Genomic DNA, 26,917 nt, shown 5'->3' with positions numbered 1-26,917 from the left:
GGAGAGAGAGAGAGAGAGACCGAGAGATGCTAAAGGGCTTGCGCTGCTCCTCGGAAGAAGCCTGGATCGGGGAGGCGAAGGCGGGCGAGGTTGCGTGGCTGACGGCGGGCATCCCCTTCGACGATTAGGGGGACCAGCGGTCGGGCTCCACTGAGGGGGAATGCAGCAAGGCAGGGCGGAGAAGAAGAGTCCGGGGGTTCAGCCTCAACTGCAAGGGAGCCCACGGAGGAAGCTCCCGCGAGGGAATCGGCGTGGACAACCGCCGCCGGGGAAAACGGATTCCCTGCGCTCTGGTCGCCAGCCCTACCATGTCCAGAGCGCGCTCCAAGAAGAAGAAGAAGAGGAGGCTTAAAGGAACGGCTTGCCGGATTCGGTTTTTCGGGCACGGCTTTTACGAGCACCTTCAATCCGGGGCGCTGGGAAATGGTGCGAGGACGGAGGGGAGACGGCGAGAGTTGAGAGGAGCAGCAGGAGGAGGAGGAGGAAGAGGAAAAGGAGGAGGTGGAGGTGGAGCAGGGCAACGGCTCAGCCGTCGTCGCTGAGCCCGGAGAAAGTTGACCTCTTGCACTGAAAGTGTGAGTACCGCCAGCGGGCTGGGAACTGCTCGGGCGCTGGGGATGCCGCGGAGGGCGCGAGAGAAGCGAGGCTGGAAGATGCGGCTCATCCTGATGGCTTTAGGATGCGCTGGCGGGGTCCTCCCCTCTCTCCCCTTTTAACCCCACATCTCTTCTACCCCCCTTATGTTTCTTCCACACACACCTCTTCGTGTCCGTTACAGTGACCCTCCGCCCCTCCCCGCAGAATTCCGTCTCTCCGCTTCTTGGGAGCCCACTCGCGCACCCCCCTCCCCCGCAGTGGGTTTCTTGGACCTTCCCACGCCTTTTCTCCTCTCGGTCCCCGAGGCCCCCTGTAGTTCACACGCATACCCGCGTATACACTCCCAGTCCCTTGGGGGGCTCTCTAGTCCGTCTGAACCGGTCGGCACGTAGCACCCTAATAAATAGGGTATATAACACCCTGATATATAGGGAAATAAATGGGGTGCCGGTATGGGATATGGATATCTCCACATATATCCATGTGTGTGTGTGCTTATACATATATATCATACATATATATATACATATATATCTCCATTCTCGCTCCCCATTTCTCAGGCCCCACATACGTCTTTCCCTCCTTCCCCATTCCATCTCTTCCCACCTCACCGCCAACTCTGACCCAAATCGATCCTGGTTTCTAGGTAAAGAGATTCTAGGACCTCTTTTCCCAAACCGGGCACCTTATGTTTCCTTGTTGACGAGGTCTTTGGAAAAGAAAAAAACATATAACCCATCATCATAAAAATAATTCGAATCCTTTCCCCCCTCCCCGTGGGTGGGGGAAGTCTCCGGGTCCCCCTTGCGCCACGGGTCAGCTTCGCTTATAGCATTTACTCTCTTCCCAGACCGGATCGCTCGCCCGTTTCCCCTGCTTGTCATTCAACACCACACACACCTTCCTCACCCGGATCACCCCCTCCCTGTACCACTCGACAATTTTCTTTGCCCCCCTCCCCCGGCTCCGTTTCTCCTCCCCTTCCCACTCCCCCTCCCTTCTCTCCGCCTCGCCCTTCCCCGTCTCCCCAGCTTGTCGCGCCCCCCTCCCCAATTCCTTCCACTTTCCGCTATTGGGGAAAAAAAAAGCGCTTCGGGAGGCAGCCCCCCCCCCATCGCACCGCCGCGGCGTGTATGTTGTGCGCGCGCGACGGGGGCTGGGGGGGGGAGACCTGGAAAGAGAGCGCCTCAGCCTGTGTGCAAGACTGTACGTGTGTATGTGTGTGTGTGTATGTGCGCGCGCGCGCGTATGTGTCCCTCGCTGGCGAAGCAGCCTTTGCGACTGCATTCCCCACCGCCTTCCTTTTCGCCTCTGCCTGGGCGGTTTGCAACACCGACCGAGCGAGCCGGCGTAGCGTTCGGGGTTGCAACAATGCTGGGGCCCTGGAGATTTCAGCCTCCGTAAGTAGCAAAGGGGTGGAGGAAACGGGGGTGGTGATGGTGGGGGGGGGAAGCGTTGATCCGTGTCTCCTGGTTGCTCTTGGCTCCCCTTCCCTCTCCACCCCCCCATTTCTCTCCCCCCCCCAACCAAACACCACCAGGGCTTCCAACTGCCACTGCTGGGAACAACTGGGAAGGCAGCTTTCGCTTGCAAGCCGAACCGCGGCTGCTTCAGTGCGGTATCCAGAGGGGAGGCATTATTCGATGCTTACCACCCACCCTCCGGGGTGGGGTGGGGAGGAGGGGGCATTGGAAAGGATGGGCGACGAGGAAGAGAAACGACCCTTCCCCGTTTTGGGAGAGAGATCAAGAAATAGAGGGAGATCGCATCCGATACCCCCGATCCACTTAGCAGGCTCCCTCTTCCTCCTCTTCCTCCTCCTCCTCCTCTTCCTCCTCCCCTTTTCGCCAGCCTTTGCAGCCGAATCTGTAAGCATCCCTTTCTGGATGCTACATTTTAACTTTTTATTTCTCACCCCTCGCAACTGTTTGGCAAGTGGGAGAGGACATCTACATTCTCGGGTAGTTGCTTCTTTTAATAAAGATTTGCAAGGGGGGGGGTGAGGGCAAATCGGAAAAGGTTGCTTGGCTGCTGATTTATTTGAGATTTATTTCTCCTTTGGACCAAGGGAATTAGTCACTTCATGGATGAATGGCTGTAGTGGATGGAGCTGGGAATTGTCTTAGAAGTGCAGGATTGCTTCTTCTTCTTCTTGCTTTTCTTTTCTTCTTCTTCTTTTTTTGCAACCCCTTCCCCCTTATTTTCTTGCTTGATGCAGAGAGTCAGATGTACCTTTTTTTTTTTTTTTTTGGCCAAACCCTTGGAGAACAAAACACTTCTTCCTTAACCTGCTTGGCCACTGCTACAAAATCCTTGAACTCTGTAAACTCAGCAATCAGAGCCACATGTCTCTTCTGTCTATCCTACCCCAAGCAAAGCATGGGAAGATATCTCCCAAGTCCTTAGCTGTGGGAATAAGGGAGACTAGGACTTATGACAAAAATTTGATCTGAGCAAATGCCACCTAGCCCTTGATCTAACAAATCACAACAGTTCAATCCAGCCACAAATGCATGGAAAACAGGGCGATTTACGACAGAGGGGGGTGATTTATGGTGATTTATTTACCCATTCCTATAACTTATTGCATTCAGAGAGTAGAGTAGAAGTATTTTCCCTTGGGAGGCAGAGAAGGTGGAGGGGGTGGGGAGGGAGGGGAATAGGGCATGCCTACTTGCCAGAATGCAATTCAGTGACACTGGCTATGTTTGTGAGGGGCGCAAAGAGATAGATTTGGGTGGACTTATCCGTCTGCAAGGCTTTGTCAGAAGGACAGCAACTGAGAAAGCTCCACATTTCCAAATTCTTGGTGGCCATCGGGTTGCCTCAAAGTGACTTAGATCATTACAGGGTCATGCTACCAAACCTGTAAGAAATCAGATACTAGTTATGGTTGAGGCCACAGGGGGAGACCCAGTTCTAGTCTGCTTTGAGAAGTTCTAGATGATGACTTAAAGGACAACGCTTGTGAGTCCATGCCTATAGTCTCCGTGTGGCTCTCTGTGAGCGTATAGGTGCAGTATTGCTGCCTTTCGACCAATGCTTTTGTGAAAATAACTTACTTACCAACCGATTAAAGCAGAAGCGAGTGAGTGATGATGATGAGGCTTTTTCAGACAATTTGATTCTGATAAGAATTCATAAGTATTTCATCAGTGGCTAGCCCCCTCATTTATTTATTTATTTATTTATTTTTAAAAATGAGAGGATGGAGATCATAAATTGAACTACTCAGTTAAAGAATCCCAGCTCTGGTATTTTCCTTTGTTATGAATTTTAAATTAAGTTTTAATCTCTGAGCATTTTCACCCTAGGGCAAAACTGATTAGGAATCTCAGGTGTTTGAGAAGCTACTTCTGTTTCAGGCTTGTAAAAAGCCACAGACATACAGAGAGAAAAAGAGTGAGGCTCTCTGAAAATATTACAGCAGGATGCCTGCAATGGCATTTAAATGTTTTTTTTTCAATCCAAAATGGGGGGGGGGAGAGGGAGAGAGACAAACAGAGAAGGAGAGAAGGAGAAGGGGGGAGAGGGAGGGAGGGAGAGAGAGAGAGAGAGGGAGAGGGAGAGGGAAAAAGAGAGGGATAGATTTGTCTTAGCAAAAAATAAAATTAAAAAAAAAGGGGACTTTTCCTTCGCAGAGAACTGTTCAGACTAAAAGGTTTTGAACATGGGCAGGAAACCAAGCAAAACGAGATGGATAATAGGTGAGGATGAAAGGCTTATAAAATGGTTCTTCTGTTCTCATTAGAACTGAGTAACTAAACTGACAGCCATTTTATGTATATTTATGGACATATTGTACATGAGTGTGTGTGTGTATAGCAGGGAGGTGGGGAAAACAAATTGTAACGATATAGGAGAGCACTCCTAGGGTTAGGAAGCCAAAGGGTTTCAGCGATAGTGCCTTTCCTTTGGAAATCTCGAAAAGCAGCGCTGAGAAAAATACCATTTAACAGCCATTGGTCTAACGTTCCTAAAATCAAAAGTCTTGGCAAAAAGACGCCAGTCTCATTTCCTTCTTCCACCTGTGTTTTGACTTCTAACAGTGTCATGATTAGATTTTCCTGCTCAGTCTTGTGACAGCCTGGTATTTGTGTTCTCTTTTTGCTTTTTACAGGAGATAACATGTATGCTTGCTGCTCTACGGTGATTCAGGAGCAGGATCTCAACAGAAAAATGCGTATCTGGATGGTGCAAACCATCACTTTTGCTTTAACATCTCTCGTCCTGGCCTGGGCAGAGAGCATCGAATATTATGGCGAGATCTGTGACAATAAATGCCCTTGTGAGGAGAAAGACGGCCTCTTAACGGTGAGCTGTGAGAACCGGGGCATCATTAGCCTCTCTGAGATTAGCCCTCCCAGATTCTCCATCTATCATCTCCTGCTGTCTGGGAATCTTCTCAATAGGCTCTATCCCAACCAATTTGTTAATTACAGTGGGGCTTCTATTTTGCACTTGGGGGGCAACGATATCCAAGACATTGAAACGGGAGCCTTTCATGGTCTGAGGGGTTTAAGGAGGCTGCACCTGAACAACAACAAACTGGAGATACTGAGAGATGACACTTTTGTAGGCCTGGAGAGCTTGGAGTATCTTCAAGTTGATTACAATTACATCAGTGCCATTGAACCCAACTCCTTCAGCAAGCTCCACCTGCTACAGGTGCTGATCCTGAATGACAATCTTCTCTCTTCGTTGCCCAACAACCTGTTCCGCTTTGTGCCCTTGACTCATCTTGACCTTAGGGGCAACCGACTGAAACTGCTGCCATACCTGGGCCTTCTGCAGCACATGGATAAGGTTGTGGAGTTGCAGCTGGAAGAGAACCCGTGGAATTGCTCCTGTGAACTGATCTCTCTCAAGGATTGGCTGGACAGCATATCCTATTCAGCCTTGGTGGGGGATGTAGTGTGTGAAACTCCTTTCCGGTTACACGGGAGAGATTTGGATGAGGTTTCCAAGCAGGAGCTTTGCCCTCGGAGACTCATCTCAGATTATGAGATGAGACCACAAACCCCACTAAGTACTACAGGGTATTTTCATACCACTCCAGCCTCTGTAAACTCTGTGGCTACTTCCTCTTCAGCTGTTTACAAAACACCCTTGAAACCCAAAGGGACACGCCAGCCTAACAAGTCTAGGGTGCGTCCCACCTCTCGATTGCCCTCCAAGGATCTGGGATACAGCAATTACGGCCCTAGCATTGCTTACCAGACCAAATCCCCGGTGCCTTTGGAGTGTCCTACAGCTTGCACTTGCAACCTACAGATATCTGACTTGGGCCTCAATGTCAACTGCCAGGAAAGGAAGATTGAGAGCATCTCAGAGCTCCAACCCAAACCGTATAATCCTAAGAAGATGTACCTGACCGAAAACTACATTGCCCTGGTGCGCAGGTCAGATTTCCTGGATGCTACAGGGTTAGATTTGCTCCACCTGGGCAATAACCGTATCTCAGTCATTCAGGACCGGGCCTTTGGGGATTTAACTAATTTGCGGAGGCTGTATCTGAATGGGAATCGGATTGAAAAATTGAATGCAGAGCTTTTTTATGGGCTTCAGAGCTTGCAGTACCTTTTCCTGCAATATAATGTCATCCGGGAGATTGAGACAGGCACATTTGATCCTGTGCCCAATTTACAGCTCCTGTTTCTCAACAACAACTTGCTGAGATCTTTACCTGTGGGCATTTTTTCTGGCTTAACTCTCTATAGATTGAATCTGCGGAGCAATCATTTCTCCTACCTTCCCGTAAGTGGGGTGCTTGATCAATTAAAATCCTTGCTGCAGATAGATCTTCATGAGAATCCATGGGATTGTACATGTGATGTGGTGGGCATGAAGTTATGGCTTGAACAACTCAACACGGGAGTCCTTGTGGACCAGGTAATCTGTGAATCCCCTAAGAAATTTGCTGAGAATTATATGAGGAACATCAAACCAGAGCTGCTCTGTCCAGACTATTCTGACATCATTGTTTCCACACCCACTCCATCATCCATGCAGGGACCAGCAAGGACCACCTCTTTCTCCAATTTGGGGCAGTTCAATAGCACCATGGAAGAGGACAGTTCAGCATCACCTTCTGGTGGCTCCTCTTCCTCCTCTTCCTCTTCTTCCACGGTGCCTTTATCGGTGCTGATTCTCAGCTTACTGCTAGTTTTCATCATGTCTGTGTTTGTGGCTGCAGGTCTTTTTGTGCTGGTTATGAAACGTAGGAAGAAGGTTCAAGGTGACCATGCCAGCACCAACAACTCAGATGTGAGCTCCTTCAACATGCAGTATAGCGTATACACAGGAGGGGGAACTCCCCATTCTCACCTCCACGCCCATCACCAGCAACATCCACAGCATCTTCACCGTGGAGGAGGAGGAGGTGGTGGTGGTCCAGCTTTGCCTAAGGTGAAAACCCCAGCAGGACACGTCTATGAGTACATCCCTCATCCTTTAGGCCATATGTGCAAGAACCCCATCTACCGCTCCAGGGAGGGCAATGCGGGTGAGGATTACAAAGATCTCCATGAGCTCAAGGTGACCTACAGTAACCATCATCTTCAGCCCCAACCCCCTCCTCCCTCACAAGTTTTGGGGCCACCTCCCGCAGCTCCAGGGGGACAAGAGGAATCCCTCCGGAACCCCACATACAGTGTCAGCACCATTGAGCCTCGGGATGAGTTGCTTTCCCCTGTTCAGGATGCTGATCATTTTTACAGGGGCATTTTGGAGCCTGACAAACACCCTTCTTCCACCTTGGGGGGCAGTAACCTCCCGGAGTACCCTAAGTTCCCTCCAACCGCCTACACTTATTCCCCTAACTATGACATTAGGCGCCCGCCTCACCCCTACTTGCATTCCAGCTCGGGGGACAGTAGGCTCCGGGAAACAGTGCTCTACACTCCCCCAAGCACTGTTTATGTAGAGCCCAACAGGAACGAATATCTGGAGCTAAAAGCAAAGCTAAACGCAGAGCCGGACTACCTCGAAGTATTGGAAAAACAGACCACGTTCAGTCAGTTTTGAGATCTCTTTTCCTCCCGTCCTTTCTCCTAGAGAGCATTTGTATTTAATAACCACACACAAAGAAAATACAATGGTGACCTTGCTTTCCCTCTGTGTCTTTTTCCTCCCCAACCTGCCTTTGCTTCATTTGTTGGAAGGCAAATTGCCTTGGCACAGGGATTTCCAGCTTTGGGGGGAAAAGTAATGAAAAGGAGTGTTCATAGTTCTAGATCGCTATTTCTCTCTCTCTCTTACAGCCCATAGGAACCAATTGATCGAGTGAAAATAGGCACAGTTTTTGTTCTCTCATCCCTTTAATGCGGTGTGTTGTTTTGCTAAAGGAAGCATTGGCGTCTGTAAAACAAAAGGGTATCATTCAGCTGGATGTCAAAAAAAAAAAAAAAAGTCATAGAAGTCACTTTATCCTGTTATTTTATGTCGGATATGCACTGCTGACAATTTAATTCTCCCTTGGTTTAAAAAAAAAATATATGCAGGGCACCAAATCCCATTTTTTAGCCACAAATGAGTCTGATTGGTATTTGGGGCAAGATTAGCACACCCTGAATTTAATACAAGGCATTTTGTTCTTTCCCTTTCCCCTCCTTTTTTTTTTAAGAAAAGAAAAAAGAAAAAAAGAGGATGTATTTGTATGTTTCTGGACTTTTGATTAAAAACCAATATTATGATCTCAAAAGAATCACCATAGATGTGGACAAATCAATAAAGAGTTCAGAGATATATGATCCATAACTGGGTAGTAAAATAACTTATTGAAATATATACAAAAAGGGAAATATTTTATCGTAGCTCCTATTTTTATATGCGCACAGATATACACACACACACACACATATATATGGTAGCATTTCCTTCAATGTTTGAGGGTCCCTAGTGAATGGAAGAGTTTTTTTAGCCATAGACTAAAATGTGATAAGAGAATTGTTTAGACATGCATATCATACAACTGCATTTGACAACCTGCTAGGAATAATGGCTAGTTCCTTGTTCTGCATAAAACCAATGGCTCATAGTGGCTGTTGCTGTATAATGTGTGTGATGGCCAGTAGAGATGATAGTATGGATAAATTCTAATTGCTGTCCTGCACAATTTCATTTTCCTAGTGTCTGTGGCGACCAGAAAGATGAAATCTGTATTAAAGGTTTAGGTGTTCTTCATCCTTAAAAGAGATTTCAGCTTTCTGGTGACCATGGAATTGTATCCTGAGGCATATAGGAAACATCTGACTACAACTTTACTTATGACACCTGCTTCCACATTTTTTGAGAAAAATATTCCTCCTTGGCCAAACTATTAAGTTTATTGGTTCCCCCCCTCCTTCACACAAAGATGTACTTTTATCAGAGTCTACGATTGGCTCAGAAAAGTAGCATGGCATTCTCTGATTTGCAAAGATATCAGAGCCCTGGTGAATCTCAGAAGTATTTGAAAAAACAATTAGAGCAATCAAACCCCATTAGACAATCTAAGGTCAAAAATAACAACAATAATAATTTTTATTTAGGGAAAATGAAAGAAAGCTATAGGATATTTATTTCATCGTGGCTGTCCATTAATAATTACTTTTATGAGTCTCACAGTAGAAGGAATAATTTTGCTAATTCAATGAGGGAGGTGTAAAAATTACCATTATTGGGATTATTTTATTAGCCAGATGTTTAGACTGGATCTGGCATTTGTTATCGACCTATCGAGTCCTTCCCCAGAACCTATTTTATTACTATTGTTGTTATTACTTGAGCAGGAGGGTGGCAGAATTATGTTTCATTTTGTTTAAACGATACTGGCAAAACAGCTTAGCAGTTGGCAGTTGCTGAAGCCCATTTCAAATCATTCATTCAAGTAGAATTGCCTTTGAAGAGATCTTTCTGTTGCCCCGGCATCTTGAAAGGCCATAGAGTGGACTGTTCAAATCTATTTATGATGTATCCATCCTTTCTTCTTTGAACACAAGCAGTGGCAAACATATCCATAAATACAGAATCGACTGTATGATGGGACAGGATTGTCTTCTATGTATTCCAGCACATGTATATTTTTTTTAAAGAAAAAACAACTACTACTTTATAAATAAATACTTGATAACAATTTCAAATGGAAGAAAATGAAATCATCTTTACCTCATGTTCAGTTATTTATTTCCAGTGACCTGTTCCTCAGAACAAAATTATCTTCTGCCCGCCCACCCACCCCCGTCCCCAATGCTGTAAAAGGATTAAAGTCCTGTCACTGTGTATTGTAAGGCTTTACATCCAGCCATTCTGAACGGATACTTGTGAAGTGAAGTTACATACGATCCTGCAATTTCCACTTTCAATTTTATTTCTTCTTGACAATTCCCCGTAGAAATTGGTTAAAAAATATTTCAGGTGCTTTTTTTTTTTTTACTGTTTCCAATTTTTGACTTGTGAAAGAGAAGATCATTTCATTGGATTATATTTTTTTCTATAAGAATTGTCTGTCTGGCATGTTACTTTGATACCTTTCTCACAAATGAGGTTCATAAAAAATATCTTCTTCTTCTTTTTTTACGAAGGATGTATTATTTTCTTTTGCAGAAATAATTCTGCATTCTTCCCCTTTTCCTACCTGACGGCAAATCAGAACCAAACAATTATATCATGAAAATATATTTCTGGAGCCAACAACACATTTAAACATGATTCTGGAAACTAGCCTGAGCACAATATTTTGCTGTCTAAAGCTGTGAACGAGATATCATTTCTTCTTTTTTTCCAGGATGTAGATGTGAAAAGTTATTGGAAATGAATCTTTGGGGGGGGGGGGGAACTACAGCTTTTGTGTGTTGTTCGCTTAGAATGCAAAACTAAAGGAGATTTGATAGAAGTGTTTAATACTTGATGTGGAAAATGTGAATAGAAAGGGGTGTTCCCCCCCCCCCCTTTGCAGATTTATTCACTGAAATGAAATTTAGGAAGGTCCAAATCAGGGAAATAAAGTATTCTGTGCACAGTGCATGGGTTAAACTGTGAATGTTGTTGCCTTCTAGAGTGGTGATGGCTATCATTTCAAATAGTTTTCAAGGGGAACTGGATTAACTGGATTGATATCGCTGGCAGGATTACTTAAAGACCAACAGATTGAGAATGCAAAAGATCTTCTGAGATTTCAAAGGGTGATTGTCTGATGCAGATGCTAGATTGAATGGGACCTTAGTCAGATCCATCAATTGTTCTTATTCCATGCCAAAAAAAACCAACAACCCTCAAATGTTTTCACTGCTGACATTGGAATTCTCACTGATTGTCAGGGGAGAAAAAAAAATCACAACTCAAAACTGAATGCTTTGAGCTGAATGCTGAATGGTTGAATGACTGAAGAAAGATGGAAAATTGATAAAGGATATGTTTCGTTTCGTATTGGGTGCTGAAGGTCAGTTATTGATTGTAGAGATGCCGGATGCCAGCATTTAAGGATGCTGATTGTTGACATTGTCATATCTGATTTATCACTGAAAACATATCCCAATAGCTTTCTGTAGAAATCTCTTGCTATATTTGATTTTCGCTAATCGATTGTATTTTATGGGGTATTAAATGCTGCATACTCAGTACATACTTAGGTTTACAAGAATCGGTGTGAATGGGTTTAAATAGTTTGTAATTCATGCAATGGCATCTTGTCTTTTGATGAGGTTTGGTCTTCTGGACCTTTATCAGGGAAAGCTTATATTCAGGAGCCCCTAGGGGTGTGTGTGGGGGGGAGATCTGTGGGGAGGAGGGGAAAAGGACCAGTTGTAATGATTTACATTTGTAACTTGATTTCTTCATAAGAGAACTGTTTGGTTTGCCATAATTTAGTGAGTATTTGGTATCTTACCATACAGGGGGGAAAAAAACACATAAAAGGCTTTCTTAATCTTTAGTTAAATTAAGGCGGTCAAAGACACTCATGCTGGTGCTACTGAAAGGAAATCACAATAAATCATTGCTTGGTAAATCCTAACCAAATAAATAGTAAGTAGCAAAACAGAAGTCTCAAATTGTGTTAGGTGGTTATATTAGAACATAATGGAAGTAACTAGAAATACATTTGCACCAAATGTATTGAAGTCTCTAAATTACAACAGTGTGTAGAGACTTTTGCTGTCTGCTATTCTTTAGAGAAATAGAAGTAGAAAGAGGAGGAGGAGGAGTCGTCTCAAATGGATACAGAAAGAGTTTATAATTTGTAAAAATGAATACAAATCTATACGTTGCATAAAAAACAGAAATTACTGGAAACAGTGACAAAAGACTCATTAGAGGGGCATCGCATTTGACCCAGTATATTGCAAATAAATAAATAAATAAAATCCATGCCAAGATAGTGAAAGTTGTGTATTTCAATTAAATCTGGATTTTCTTTTTGTTGAAGAAACCACAGAAAACTTAATGGAATGGAATAAGTGAATGATTTCCTCCAAGACTGATGGCCCATTAAATATCAAGCTTTCCTGAAATCAGTGTGGATAGCAAGATGCTATACATAGCATTGTGTCATGCTTATAGGCCTCTGCAGCTGGCTACGATAATGGGAAAAATGATGGCCCACGTTTGTCAAGTCATACTACAAGCCTTTCCATTATGTGATTGCATCTTGATACTGTGACATGCATTTTGTCACTGGCACCCTGGAAGCCAGTGTATATGTGAACCAGCTTAAAGCAGAAATGGAATAACAGCCTTGTTGGCTTATTTTTGTGCCTTCCAGTCAGTCTTGATAGGCAATAACTGCCTAAAATACCTTAATCCATGTATATTTTCAGAAGTTTTTGCCATTGCCTTCTTCCTAGGAAAAAGTGATTTGTCTCAACTGGCCTTGTGCCTAAGGCAGTTCTAGAATTTATGGTCTTCTGGTTTCTAGCCTGGTGCCTTTTAAGTACTACACCAAACTGGCTCTCAATAATAAGTTTATAAAGAAGTTCAAAAAAAGAAATGCTGGTTCTCCTTGCTGCCTACTATGTGTGCTGCCTATACATTAATTTCCTGCAATCTTGGCACTGCCAAAAAAAAAAAAAGTATATGGGAGAATCCAGTGGATATTTCTAAGCATATGCATGGCCAGCTTTACTAAGGCAAATCTTTTTGCAGATATTTCCCCCCCTCCCCCCCCCCCCGCTGCTTTCATGTAGTGTCAAGGAGTGGCTGATCTTATTTGATCAGCCACCTTGGTTCAATCATGAATAGTGTGCATACTGGCTAAAAACCAAAAGGGCAGCTACTTCATTCTGACCTTTTAGAATAACAGTGCTGCTCTGCAGCATTGTTTCAAGGATGATTTGACCAAATTATCCCCCTCCCCCCCCAAAAAATCTGTTCCTAATATTTGTAGGTGAAATATGTAGACCAAGAACTGTAAGAAATGTGCAAGAGAGGTATCTTTATATCTATCTATCTATCTATCTATCTATCTATCTATCTATCTATCTATCTATCTATCTATCTATCTATCTATCTATCAGTGGAATGCCTGTTCATTTCTATTGAATTGAAATTCTATTGAATTTCTGTTGAAGGATGTGAGACTTCTGACAAAGCAAGTTTTCCACTGATACAACTTTCCCCCCCCCCCAGAATTATATATTGTGACGCAATCAGAAATATTTATTGGAAGCATTTCTATCTCCTCTCGGTCAAAAATTCCCACAATCATTTGGGAAAAAAAAGAAAAGAAAACGGCTGAGATTTATGCAGAGGGGAAAAATGGGAATGGGGAGGAGAAGTGAAGATGAGTATAATAGAATAGAATTTTTTTATTGGCCAAGTGTGATTGGACACACAAGGAATTTGTCTTGGTGACATTTACAACACAATTGATGGTCAATATATCAATATAAATCATAAGGATTGCCAGCAACAAAGTTACAGTCATATAGTCATAAGTGGAAAGAGATTGGTGATGGGAACTATGAGAAGATTAATAGTAGTGCAGATTTAGTAAATAGTTTGACAGTGTTGAGGGAATTATTTGTTTAGCAGAGTGATGGCCTTTGGGAAAAAAGGAAGAAAGAACATGAAGACTACCATAAACATTTATTTAACCCATTCTTTCTCAGAACAAGATGATAGTGATAGTCAACTTTTTCAGACTAGAGAACTGAAGTGGAAAAATTGTAATCTAATAGTTTCCCTGTGGAGGAAGAGATTCATAAACAATCTTATAGTGTTGTACCTTATGACTCTTAATGAATGTATCTTTTCTTTTATGTACTCCCAGAGCATATGCACCAAGACAAATTCCTTGTGTGTCCAATCACACTTGGCCAATACAGAATTCTATTCTATTCTATTCTAAACAATCTTATTCAACCTCCATTTCTCCAAATTTGGGTATTTTCCAGATGGGTTGATTTTCAACTCCTAGAAGTCTTTTAAACAGGATAGTGATCATTGAGAATTCTGAAAGTCTGCACATCTGGAGGATGTCCAGTTTGGGCAAGGCTGGACTAATCTTGATTTAACATTGTAAAATGGGCTATTTGAACTGTCTCTTAAGAAATGCAAATATCCAGAATTGACTCATCATGCTAAAAATCTGGTCAGATTACATTTAAGTTTAATATGATTTGTTTGGTTTTGTATTTCCTTGTTTGAATCATGGTTTATACATCATGATTTATAGATTGTTATGTTCAGTGAGCAAAGGTAATTATGGCCTACAAATCATGCATAAACTGTCATGACTAAGTATACTACATGGATATTATAGAAGTATGAGAATTAATGGGAATATCAATTTCCAATTAAAACAAAAACAATAAGTAGGAATGTGATAGCACCTTTACTAATATATATTAAAAGGCATAAGCTTTCATAAGTTGCAGCTCACGAAAACTGATGCCTTAATAAACTGCTTTCATTGAAAAAGGTGCTATAAGAATGTTCTCTGCTATCATACTTATTTACTTATTTTCTAGGATATCCAAAATTGAAGAATTTCTCAAAATATATCAATGTTCTTCAATTAGAAATTTTTTCATCTTTCTCCACATTGTCCCACCTTTTCTTGATAATTGGCAGGCAGACAGGTGTAGATATATAAAAACTTTAGAAATGAGTCAGAGTTTATAACAATTTAATGGCAGCAACAAATTTTAAGTGGAAGAACCAAATATTAATGGACTGTCACCTTTTTTGTTGCCAATTATAGCAAGCAATTAGAAAATTAATTCTTAAGGAAGTCATATTTTAGGATGACTTCTTAAAATTAAGTTTTGCATTGATTGCAATATATCTGATGTGTTTTTAGAATACCTGTGCAAGTATTTTAGTGCTATGAAATACTATTACATTGTATTGATGATTGGGTTGAAAAGACGGATGATTTTGTCAAGTAGTTCAATTGGTTGATAATTTAGATTTGATACTGGTTAGCTAAAATGTTGGGCTAACACTGAACGGGTGAGTAAAAGTGAAATTCCATTAGTATACTACTTACTTTAAAGAATGTTTAAACCTGGTGAAGTTTTGTTTTTTGTGATCATTATGGTTCATCTGTATATATTCTTTTTCATTTCATTTCCCCAGTCCTCCTAAACTGGGCACCCTAAAATATATATGTATTCTATGAGTTGAAAAGGAACTGAAAATAAATCTATAAGGACAATGAAAATAGACAGAACAGAAAAAATATTATTGTTGTTTGATTATATGAACCTACAGACCGGATTGCCATATCCTCCTTTTTGAATGTGGCAACCAATGGATAATTTTACCTAGTTGTTTTCACATTGTGAAATTAACTTTAGGCATATGCTGTTATACAGTGACTACTACGATATACTGAATTGGTGGGAAAGCAAATTGATATGGTAAATGCTGTCACTATGTGGGAGTATAGTACATTCATCAGTATATTTGAAAAATGAAACTGAGGTGGTAAAAAAATACTAATGGGCTTCCCATATTACAAAGATTAAGAAGACAATCATGTGTTTGGTCAACATAGATGGCCCTTTTTTATGGAATGTGTTTGAGCCAGACTGTGTTTAAAATCAGCCCACAAGTAACATTTTTTTAATTCAGGTTTAGGAAGTCAGATTTCTTGATGAGATACTATTCAATCCAGATCTGAGATGCTTTTGTATACTCATATATAGCTACTTTCTCCATATTTCTTTGTTGGAATTCTAAATATGGCAGTTACTTTAGGTACTTCCATATTGGTACGTCAGATAAAATTATCATTTATCTGAATGCATTTGATTGATTGTCCTGGATGCAATATTTTTGGCTTAAATTACAAAAGGCAGATCCCAGTAGATTTTTGCTGCAATCAAGTTAAGCTCTTCCTATGATTGTTATTTATGTTATGTGGATTGTTATGTATAATTCAGTAGCATTTTTTTTCATTGTATATTTGACCGAAATTGGTTATAAGAGAACTTGGATGTTTCCTATAGGGATAAGGAACCCCTATGGCACATTTTCATTTTTTGACTTCGTGTGTTGCAGGCATGCAATTGAGTGCAGTACACTAGGCTGGTGTTATTGCCATTACTTTTGTGACTCTCAAAGACCTTATGAGGATATAAGAATAATTTAGCTCCAATCCTTCCCTCTCTTTCTCTTCTTTGGAGAAATAGAAGAGACATTCTGTCAGGCCTGGAAACCATACTAGACTTTAGGGTTCCAGACGCTGCCACATTTTTCCCCTGAGGGGAAGAAGGGGGGGTTGAGGGGTATGGTAACATTCTTCAAGCGGTCAAGGTCGGATGGTGTTCACATCTGCAGGAGGAGTGGCGAGAAGATATTCGAATGAACTGGGAGAACGTGGGACCATGTGACCAGCAAAGGGGTTAGGGGGGAGGGACTCTTGGGGTTTGTATAACTGGGAAAAGAATCCAGAAGTTCAGTTTTGGAATTTCACTTATCGTGTGCCAGTTTCCTCATGCTAGTAAAGAACTCTGAAAGACTATGGCTTCTGAGTTTTTTTTATGCAGAAGAGGTTTTTCTGGAACCTCGACACATTCATTTTAAAAATCAGGTTGGGTCATCTTTGAATACTGGCCTGTTTCTATTGTGATAAAATTGACGGCTGTCAAAAATCTGCATTTTTGACATGATCTGTATCTATATTTTTCTTCTCCTATTCTTGCTAAAGGATGATTCACCCTTTATTTCTGAAGTGTGTGCAGCAATAGTTACTAGCTTCAAAATGGCCAGACAACCAATCAATGAAATCCCTACGTCTTTTTAATTCAGTCATTTTCATTTGACGACCCCATAATCCCTTGTGGGGTGGAGTCTGGGCAACTTAATGGAGCTAGTGGAGTGCTTTAATTGCCAGTTGCCTTTCTTGTTGCCAATGCAGAGTTTTGTTCAGCAGATATATTCTCAGTGTGCCCAGAGAGAGAAATATCTGCCTCTACCTAGGATTGAACTCACAGCCTTCTGATTGAGAGGCGAGAGCTCCACCTTTAGGCGACTGCACCACTCCTTAATTAAACTCCTTAACCATACCTCTTTTTAATGTACAATGCATATTAATGCCCTACTTCTTTTTAATGTGCAACACACATCTTGCACTTAACTTAAAATGGGCCAGGGTTCCACTTATTTGGTAGCTCCTACCATTTTGAAAACAATGACTATTGCTGTTAATGTTTCTTACAGCTTCTCTCTTACAATTTCTCCTTGAGAACTTTATCTAGTAATATTAAGCCTTGCACTTTTTTATATGTAGTCTGCAAGGTGGACATTGACTGTTATTACATCACAGTAGTTGCCTTTTGTCCCAGATATAGATACAGATTATGGATAAAAAGAAAAAAACTCTCAGTAGTCAAACTCAGTTTTTGTCAGCTAACAAAACACATTCATACAGTTTTCTCTGCAACAATATTAAATGGTTTGGCATTGCCTTCTTCCACAGCCCTGGAATTTCCTGGCAGTGTTCCGTGTACATAATAACCAGATCCAACTCAGTTTAACTTCCAAGGTCAGTGTGATCAATTACAAGATTCTACCTCTTACTTACAGATAAGAGTGCCCTGCTAATACAATTTCTATTTCCTTAGAGGACAATAGTCAAGCCTATACCTGAAAGATATGTTTTAGTCAAGGAGCACTCATATCAAATTGAAAGATGTTGTTTTATTATATTTTATGGAATCAATGCAGTTTTTAATTGGGGGAGAGACTTAACTGTGTGGAAATAACATTTCTTTCATCCAGATGTCAGCGTTCTTATTTACTTGGGGTTTTGGCACGAGGTTACCTTAAAAAATGATTTCTTCACTTGCACGTGGCACTTCTGCACATGCACAGAGCATCCATGATGACATCCGGGTGGGTGGGCGGAGCTTCCCGCTGCTACCAGTTTGCCTGAACTGGGGCAAACTGGTACAAACCCACCACTGATGTGCTCATATAAAGATCCAAAGGGAAATTTTAGAAGATTTTATTAGACAACATGGGAAAAAAAATGGCAATTGAGTCAATATTCTTCTTTTTATTTTGGAAATGTAACATGTTGTCTTTGTTAAAAGCAGCACATTATATAAGACATAATCCATGTTTTTATTTTATTCAAAACCAGATCCAATTTGCTTTTTAAAACATTTGCAACCAATATTAACCTACAATCAAGACTATGTCAAATTATTGAAAAACCATATTGTACATTGTATCCACATATTGTACAATGAAGAATGATACATTCTGCTTGAGAATGAAATTGTTTGAATTCATTTTGTAATTTTGGTGTCTTATGTACGTTTTAGTACATAGCTTTAGTTAAGAGAAGCGACAGTTGAGCAACTGTATCTAGTCTAAAGATATCCAGGTGACCAATAGATGGGGAGAAAAAAAAAGAAATACTTGTTATTTGTTTTTGTGTAGTCCTGATACAGTAGCCCAAATAGAAGAAAACAGTGCATCTGATCTATTTTTGCTATTTGACTACAGGGCAATTCTCTTTCATGCTACGTTTTTGTGAAAGATGCTTAGGTTTCAATTCTTTGTTGGCAGTCAGAACTGTGAACTTTGTTGTTTCTTTTATGTAGTGAATGGGTCCATGCTTTGTGTCCCATTATGGTTTCTTCATTCGGGATGGTTCATGTTGTGCGGGGCCAACTTTTGTGATTTTTTTTTTAAAGATAGTTTATGGCTTAGCAGTTTGAGTGAATGCAGCCAATCACATTTTATTCATTAACAATGCCTAAATGAATCAAGTTTCTGATTATTAATCAGCCCGATATATTAGAGTTGAAAACATTTGCAAGTACTATAATAGTTGAATAAGAAACAAAGAGTAAGTACATTCTGTGAACTTTTACAGCCATCTGTAATTCACATCTAGAGGTCATATGAATTTTTTGCACCTCTCATATGGTGCAAAAGTTCAGAATTCAAGAATGAAATTAATAAATAATTCACAGGATTACACTACAAAACTGGGAATCCTTCCTCCCTCCCTCCCTCGCTCCCTTTGCAGATTAATATAAAATAAATTGGTGCAGCTTTTGTGAACGTCTGTCCTCTCCTTGCCTTTCAAGTTGATCTAGTATATTTCTGAATGTCAAGTAGCCCGTAGTGGTTAGCCACCAACAATGACAGAAAAGACAACTCTACCTGCTTGCTGTCATCTGGTGGTAGTCTATATTTACATTGATAGAAAAAAGAAAACAGAGAGAAAAATGGCAGCAGTAGAAATATAACAGGATATCTTGTATTAATGCAAGCAGGCTGACTTCTCAAGGCAATCGGAAGAGGATAATTTCAGGATTATCGTCTCCATCCTTTGGTTGCCCTTAATTATTTTGTTTCTGAGGTTGTATGAAATTAATAATGAGGTTTTGGAGTTTCCTTCTGCACGTATTGTTTTTATATGTCAAGTGTGTGTGTATGTGTGTGTCTGCATGCATGTGTGCATCTTTTCAAAATTCAGAAGAGGAAAAGAAATCGTGTGTGCCTCTCATATAGTCAGTATTACTGATATAATCCTGCAGTCATTTGTTTCATGATTCATATGAATCTCAGAAGAATAACTAGTTAAGCAATAATACTGCAGAGCTGGCCCGGATTCTATTTATAGCAAGGTCTGTTTCTATCCCTTCCAGCAGTGGAAAGGTAAATTACATTTATAACACCTGAAGGTCTCCTTACCCTCCCACAGAAGTGCCCTGGGAGTTTAGAATAAAAAAGATTGCCAGCCTGTTTGCAAATGAAAACCTTTTTCCTCCCTTCTCCATAGCTGCCAATCAGTCTAGCAGGGGGTAAAAAAAAAAATCACAAAAAGAGATACACTCCTACTGCAGGAGTTAGAAACAAATAGTTTATTGGGTGTTAGAGAGAATTCAGTGGAATGAAGGCAGTTGTTAAATAGTTATCAAATGAACTAATTGCCTTACAATGAATGCGTCAGATGCATACAAAAGACTAAATCTGGAATAATGTCAGAAGAAAGATAGTATAATTATGCTGGTGTAATTGGATGCAGGCTTCTTGGCTTTTGTCAGTTTAGACACGTAGTTTTATTAAGGAAATAGATATTCCAATGCTTAAAACAATTTGTCTCTGATAAGTCACACACGTGCAAAGATAGACGCAATGTGTTAATCAGGAAGTTAATTCAAAGCAATTGATAGTTTTAAACGATGTCTGTGCGAGAGTTCTGATCAATTCTCGAATGTCTCAGAATGAGATGAAATAGCTTGGGAAATACTGCTTGTGTGACTTAATAAAAATGGTCAAAACAGGAGTGCTGCTGTTTTTTTCTAGAGCCTTAAAGGCATGAGGGAAGTCGAAGTCTTGTGCAGGATAAAAAGAGAAAGGCCAAGAGAATATTTAATTTTAACTGAATAATTTACTGGCTGGATATTTAATTCCTCTTCATTTCTCAAGCACTAAAAATCCCAGCTAGGCTGTAACTTTGGAAGTTCTCTGGAAGGAACAGTGAATGATTTGGGGGAATCTGAGCAGTGGTGGGATTCAAGTAATTTAAGAACCAGTTCTCTGCCCTAATGATTTCTTCCAACCACCAGTTTACCAAACTGCTCAGAAAGTTAACAACTGGTTCTCCCGAAGTGGTGCGAACTGGCTGAATTCCACCACTGAATCTGAGTATATCTGAGTAATATTAATAATACCAAGCAGGGGTGAAATGCTCCTGGTTCGGATCAGATCGGCCAATCCGGTAACAATAGCGGCGGTTGGTTAGGAGAACCAGTAGCAAAAATCCCTGCCCATGCCCAACCAATCGCCCGCTTGTCCGCTTGCCCATTTGCCGCTTCTTTTAAAAAAATGCTTTTAAAAGGTAAAAAAAGAGGCTCTGACGATCCCAGCTGAGCTGCCTGATCATCTGAGCCTTTTTTTACTTTTAAAAGCATTTTTTACAACCTATTTTTACAATAGGTTGTAAAAAATGCTTTTAAAAGTAAAAAAAAAAAAGATTGCGCGCCACAGCTGATCACCCTCCCGTGCGCTGTTCTACTAACCCCATGCCTCCTTTGTTGTGCACTGCATGTGTCCGTGCATGCAGCTCACATTTGATGTGTGGTGCGCACTGCGCATGCACAGCCAGTGAACCGGGAGTAAACCGGTTCAGATTTCACCACTGATACCAAGCCCAAAGAAAGTCCAGAATTGTATGGAAATTCCTGCCATGGGCAGAGAGTTGGACTAGAAGACCTCTAAGTCCCTCCAACCCTATTATTCTATGTTCTATAATGCTACAAAATTTAAAGAAGAGTCAGCAAAATAAAAACATTGTCCTCTTTAAAACAGATTAATGGGGAGAAATACAATTTTTTTTTAACTGCCGTAATTTAAATAAATATTGAACCTATTTCGCATGGGAAATTTCACAGGCATACTCAAAATGCCAATTTCTAAAATGCATTTTAAGGGTAATGTTTAACCAGCAATATTTCTAAACTTAGTTGTCAAAATGCATACGTTGTAAAAAAAAAAAGGAATGTTACTATTGTTTTGATAAACAAGTTGCAGTTCTGCCGCCATTTATTCATTTGCATTCGTTTTAAAGTGAAAATCCTGATTCAATTTGATGTGATTTGATTAAGAGTTATTTTGTGTTCACTGGGAGATGCAATAGTCAGGAATAATCCAGCACTAACAGTCCTTTTAAAAGATCAAAGTCTTTCAGTCCATAATTTGACAAGCAGCCACCTACATGGAACAACATATTCTGTGGCTAATTTTCACTGCACAAATGGCCCCATAGATTAGACTCCTATTTCCTTGCTGCATTGGCACACAATTGACAAAAATGGCCAATGCTTACATCAAAAAGTAGCATATTTAAAAAGACCATGCTGAAAACATTCCTAGCACTGGCTGGCTTGCTTCAATTTCAAGCTACTACTGCTGTTTTAATTGCTTTATTGCTTTTGGATTTCTTTTTCATGCCGTGGAAAATGAATTTGTGCTTTTCAATACTTAAAAAAAAATCTTAAATAGCTTTTAAAAATGCATCTTTTTTTAAAAAAAAAGCAGCTAATAGCATTACATTATTTTGATTATTATTTTTGAAGCAAGAAGGACTGATGTCATCAAGAATGTTTTAAGAGACAGAGACATAGACAGGAGGGAGGGAGAGAATACATGATTTAACACAATAAGAAAATAAAAGAGTTGGAAGGGACCTGGGGGTCTTCTAGTCCAACCTCCTTTTCAGACAAATGGCTGGTTATTTATAACTCCTGGATCCTGCCTCCAACCCCCTATTTAATAATATTTAGCTTGTTGCTGCTTTATGAAGATTATGCAGAAAACCGAATAACAGAGCTGGAAAGTCTGGAGGTCTTTTTGTCCACTCCACCTTGACTGAGCATAATTATTATATTATGCCCCCCTTCGGCTTATTCCATTATAAAAGAGAATAGAATAGAATAGAATAACAAAAGTGAAAGGGACCTTGGAGGTCTTCTAGTCCTACCCCCTGCTTAGGCAGGAAACCCTACACCACTTCAGACAAATGGTTATCCAACCTCTTCTTAAAAATTTCCAGTGTTGGAGCATTCACAAGTTCTTCAGGCAAGTTGTTCCACTGATTAATTGTTCTGACTGTCAGGAAATTTCTCTTTAGTTCTAAGTTGCTTCTCTCCTTGATTAGTTTCCATCCATTGCTTCTTGGTTTACCCTCAGGTGCTTTGGAGAATAGTTTGACTACCTCTTCTTTGTGGCAACCCCTGAGATGTTGGAACACTGCTATCAGGTCTTCCCTAGTCCTTCTTTTCATTATAGTAGACATACCAGTTCCTGCAGCTGTTCTTCATATGTTTTAACCTCCAGTCCCTTAAACATCTTTGTTGCTCTTCTCTGCACTCTTTCTAGAGTCTCAACATCTTTTTTACATTGTGGTGACCAAAACTGAATGCAATATTCCAAGTGGGGCCTTACCAAGACATTATAAAGTGGTATTAACACTTCACGTGATCTTGATTCTATCCCTCTGTGTATGCAGCCTAGAACTGTGTTGGCTTTTTTGGCAGCTGCTGCACACTCTTGGCCCATATTTAAATGGTTGTCCATTAGGACTCACACTAGGACTACATGGACTAGGGTCAACACCTCTTGAGTTGTGCCTACGATGTCCATGTATGTGTGCATTAGGCTTGTGTGGTAAAGAAGATAGACTGTTGTGTCATTCATCTACGGACCCAAAGGTGGCTCTGCAGTTCCAGTCAGAAAAGGCAGAGTTTAGCAAAATGGAGGCACCAAAAGCCCATTGTTGTAATAACCGTAGTGTTATTCAGTGATGCTGCTCAGGTTGCATTATATGTTGCATTACAGAAGATTTTATTGTGTCTGGCTGCATAAATGTGTACTTCACTGAGCTGCGCCACCACTGTGGTGGCGCATTGGTTAGAATGCAGTGTTGCAGGCTAACTCTACATTCCCACTGCCAGAAGTTCGATCCTGACCGGCTCAAGGTTGACTCAGCCTTTCATCCTTCTAAGGCAGAGTTTCTCAATTGTGACAACTTGAAGAGGTGTGGACTTCAACTCCCAGAATTCCTCAGCCAGCTGTGCTGGCTGTGGAATTCTGGGAGTTGAAGTCCACACCTCTTCAAGTTGTCACAATTGAGAAACACTGTTCTAAGGTGGGTAAAATGAGGACCCAGATTGTTGGGTCTGTAAACCGCTTAGAGAGGGCTGTAAAGCACTGTGAAGCAGTATATAAATCTAAGTGCTATTGTTATTACTATATATGAGAGTCCAACTGAGCGATAGTTTGGCTGATGTAAAAAAAAAAAGATTTCAGCTGGTTAGTATTTGAATGAGAGACCCTCAGGTGATACTTTGAGATGATGTTATTAATAAACTATTTCTTGTTGGTAAGAAAAAAAACATGTGGATGTTTCTATGAAGTCCCAGAAGCCAAGCTCAATTCAATACAGTTTCTACCGCCCCCCTTTTTTATGTATTGAAAATATTTTTGTCCTACTTTTTAAATTAATATGCATTTGGAGCATCTTGCAAAAATAATTAAAAACATAGATAATCATCTGCTTTCATAGCCCCAATACTTTATATGCATTAAGATGGGAAGAAGCAAATAAAGCTCAAAACTAAATATGGTCAGCAAAAGATAAGAGAAAAACCAGGTCTTCGCTTTGGGGAGGAAAACGAATGAAACAAACATTTTGAGCAATTCTACTTTTCCCCCCCACTCCTGGGCTAGTTACACTGCTGCACAAACTCATTGTGATATTGAAAACTGAACAAAGAATTGTGACTGTTTGTTACATTTCAGGAGCGCAATAACATAGTCCATGTGGTTAGGGTGCAGTAACTGTATATCTGAATGAAGTTAAAAATATCAGCTGGAATTTTCTTCTTTATATTTGATGCTGAATGGATTTTTGCTAGTAAAGTATGACAGCATTAGATGCATTAAATTGTGTACAAGGGGCAGCATCTTTGAGTCTCATTTGTGTAATCTGCCTGGATTCTAATGTAGATTCTAATGTAAATGCAACATGCTGGTTCATTTAAGTTTATTACACTGCCAATGCAGTCAGAAGGCTTTTAACAGGTTCAGTGGCCAATGTGTTTTAATGCCCTAATTACTCTCCAATGGGGGAATATTAATCTATTTTAAGAAGCTTCACGCTCTCCGAGAACAGGTGCATAAAGTGTTCCTCTCAAAACACACATTTTATGCAGCTTTTTCTGTAGTGCGTAATTGAGGACTCAGGGAAATAAGGTAACCTTAACGCTACGGGACCTATCCTTTACTTCTCAATCAAACCATTTTCCATAAAATGTCCAGTGTAATTGCTCTCAAATTAGGACTTGCAGTAATGTCTTACTGACTCATAAGCTCCACAGCCACATCTGTACATTTGCAGTGCTTGAGTAGGTAATGAAGTAATTAATAGGTCTACATAGATTCACACATTTCATTTTCAAGCAGGCCTAGACATGGAAATCACTTCCAGGCACGATCTTTTAAGTGGATATTAGAATGTGTGAATTGACCCTTCCTAGAGGAGTATTTTTTGTATTCAGTGACTCACAAACAGTCCAATCAAATTAAGTGGGCCCAGAAATGAGTACAATTCGTTCAATTGCAGGTTAAACATATTAGCAATTCTCTGAAAACAAAGAGGAACTACATTAGTGAAACTACTTTTTAAAAAAAAACTTTAGTTTCTAATTTGCGAATACCTTTGTTTCTTTTTAAATGCTATGAGTCTGACTGAATTCTGGGTAGCAGGATATTTATTCAAAGACAGCTCCAGTTATAATGGTGGGGCACCTTATGGTAGCTATCCTCGATGAGAGTAAATTAGTGCCAGCATTTAGAGAGATAGAGCTGTTTAAAAAATTACTTTGTGGAGTGTGGTGTAGTGGTTAAGATGCTGGGTTAGAAGAAGGCAGACCACGTTCTAGATCAGTGATGGCAAACTTTTTCGGCACCGAGTTCTGAAAAGAGAGAGAGCGCGCATCTGGGCTGCAACCCAGAAGAGAAGCTGCCCAGGGCGCATGCGCACGCCCAAAAATGAACTTCCGGTTTCAGTTACTGAACTTCCGGTTTCAGCCAGCTACTCTTCCGGGTTTCTGGCATGCATGCATGTGCAACAATCAACTGGCCAGCGTGCATGCTCACACAGGAAAAAAGAAGACCAGTTCTTCCAGTTTCCAGCACTGCCGCATGCAAGAAGGCTAGCTGATTGTCACACGCGCATGCACACCAGACACCCTGAAGAGGAACCGGCGATGCCACACATGCCAGGTGACATGGCTCCATGTGCCACTTCGAGCATGCGTGCCATAGGTTTGCCATCACAGTTCTAGATTTATCTTAGGTCTGTCAACTGGCTGGGTGATTTTGGCACACGGTCATTCTCTTTCAGCCCAAGAATGGGAAGTCAAAAAATAATTATCTACCAATCTGCACTGGAAAAATGTGGTAGATTATAGTTTATCCTTCGGTGGGTTGATTTGGTTTGATGATGATGAGTGTTTGAGAGGGATTTTGAAAAGGAGAGGGAAGAGATATGGATTTGGGTTGTTCTACTACAGAGAGTTTGTCATTGATGTTAAAGCTAGTCAATCTCATTTTATATTTGGGGTTAGAAAGTGAGAATATCGTGATAACATCCACGGACTTCATCCGGAGAAGATGAAGCAGATGTGTTTGTATTTATGCCAGATGTCTCTGAAACCATTTTACTTTGCTAAGTATAGTACCAGATCAACAGAAAAAGAATAACACAGCTGGATGTTATATATGGCTTCACAGACATTTCTATTATTTAAGGTAGACTGATCTTTTCTATGTACTTTTCTTTTGGAGTGGGGAATGTTTATGTGCACACCCATGCATGCCTTTGAAAAGAAAATGGTCAGCAGAGGCCATTGTTACATACAATTGTGATATAATTCTCCAAAATTCTTATGCATTATAAAGATTGTAATTGTATTTAAATATAGTCTTCCCGAGCATCGCAGAGCAATGAAGTCTGCAAAGCAGGATCGATAGATAAGTATATTGGCCAAGCCAATAAACAACTGTCATTCAACATATTATTGTTGTTGTTACAGATATATTATTTAGCAATTACTTAGTATGAAATGCATTTTTGCATTTCATACCCTATATTTTTACAAATAGTGATGCATTAAAATGATCAGTCTTAGGTGAAGGAGACCAGTAAGAAGGAATTTTCTTAGACTGAGCAGCCCCAAATGTTTATTTGCATGACTATTTCTTAGCCATGCATCACTATTTGTAAGAATATAGAACGAATATAGAACCCATTTCTTAGCCTGCTATTTCACAGACCCAGCTTTGTGGTTATTGTTCATACCAGTGGTGG

The 26,917-nt window shown here is 40.7% G+C and overlaps 1 protein-coding gene across 1 annotated transcript; it reads left to right on the top strand.

The window, feature by feature from the left end:
• The first annotated feature begins 487 nt into the window (after window positions 1-487).
• SLITRK5 (SLIT and NTRK like family member 5) lies at window positions 488-7,623 on the top strand. The gene is made up of 2 exons (XM_058185827.1): window positions 488-575; window positions 4,718-7,623. The coding sequence occupies exon 2, from the start codon at window positions 4,726-4,728 to the stop codon at window positions 7,621-7,623; it is 2,898 nt and encodes a 965-aa protein (XP_058041810.1). The 5' UTR covers window positions 488-575; window positions 4,718-4,725.
• Window positions 7,624-26,917: the final 19,294 nt, after the last annotated feature.

This window comes from Ahaetulla prasina, chromosome 5 (genome assembly GCF_028640845.1).
Source record: "Ahaetulla prasina isolate Xishuangbanna chromosome 5, ASM2864084v1, whole genome shotgun sequence".
Lineage (NCBI taxonomy): Eukaryota > Metazoa > Chordata > Lepidosauria > Squamata > Colubridae > Ahaetulla > Ahaetulla prasina.
Note: the sequence above shows the minus strand (reverse complement) of the source record. Positions and strands in the feature narration are given on the sequence as shown.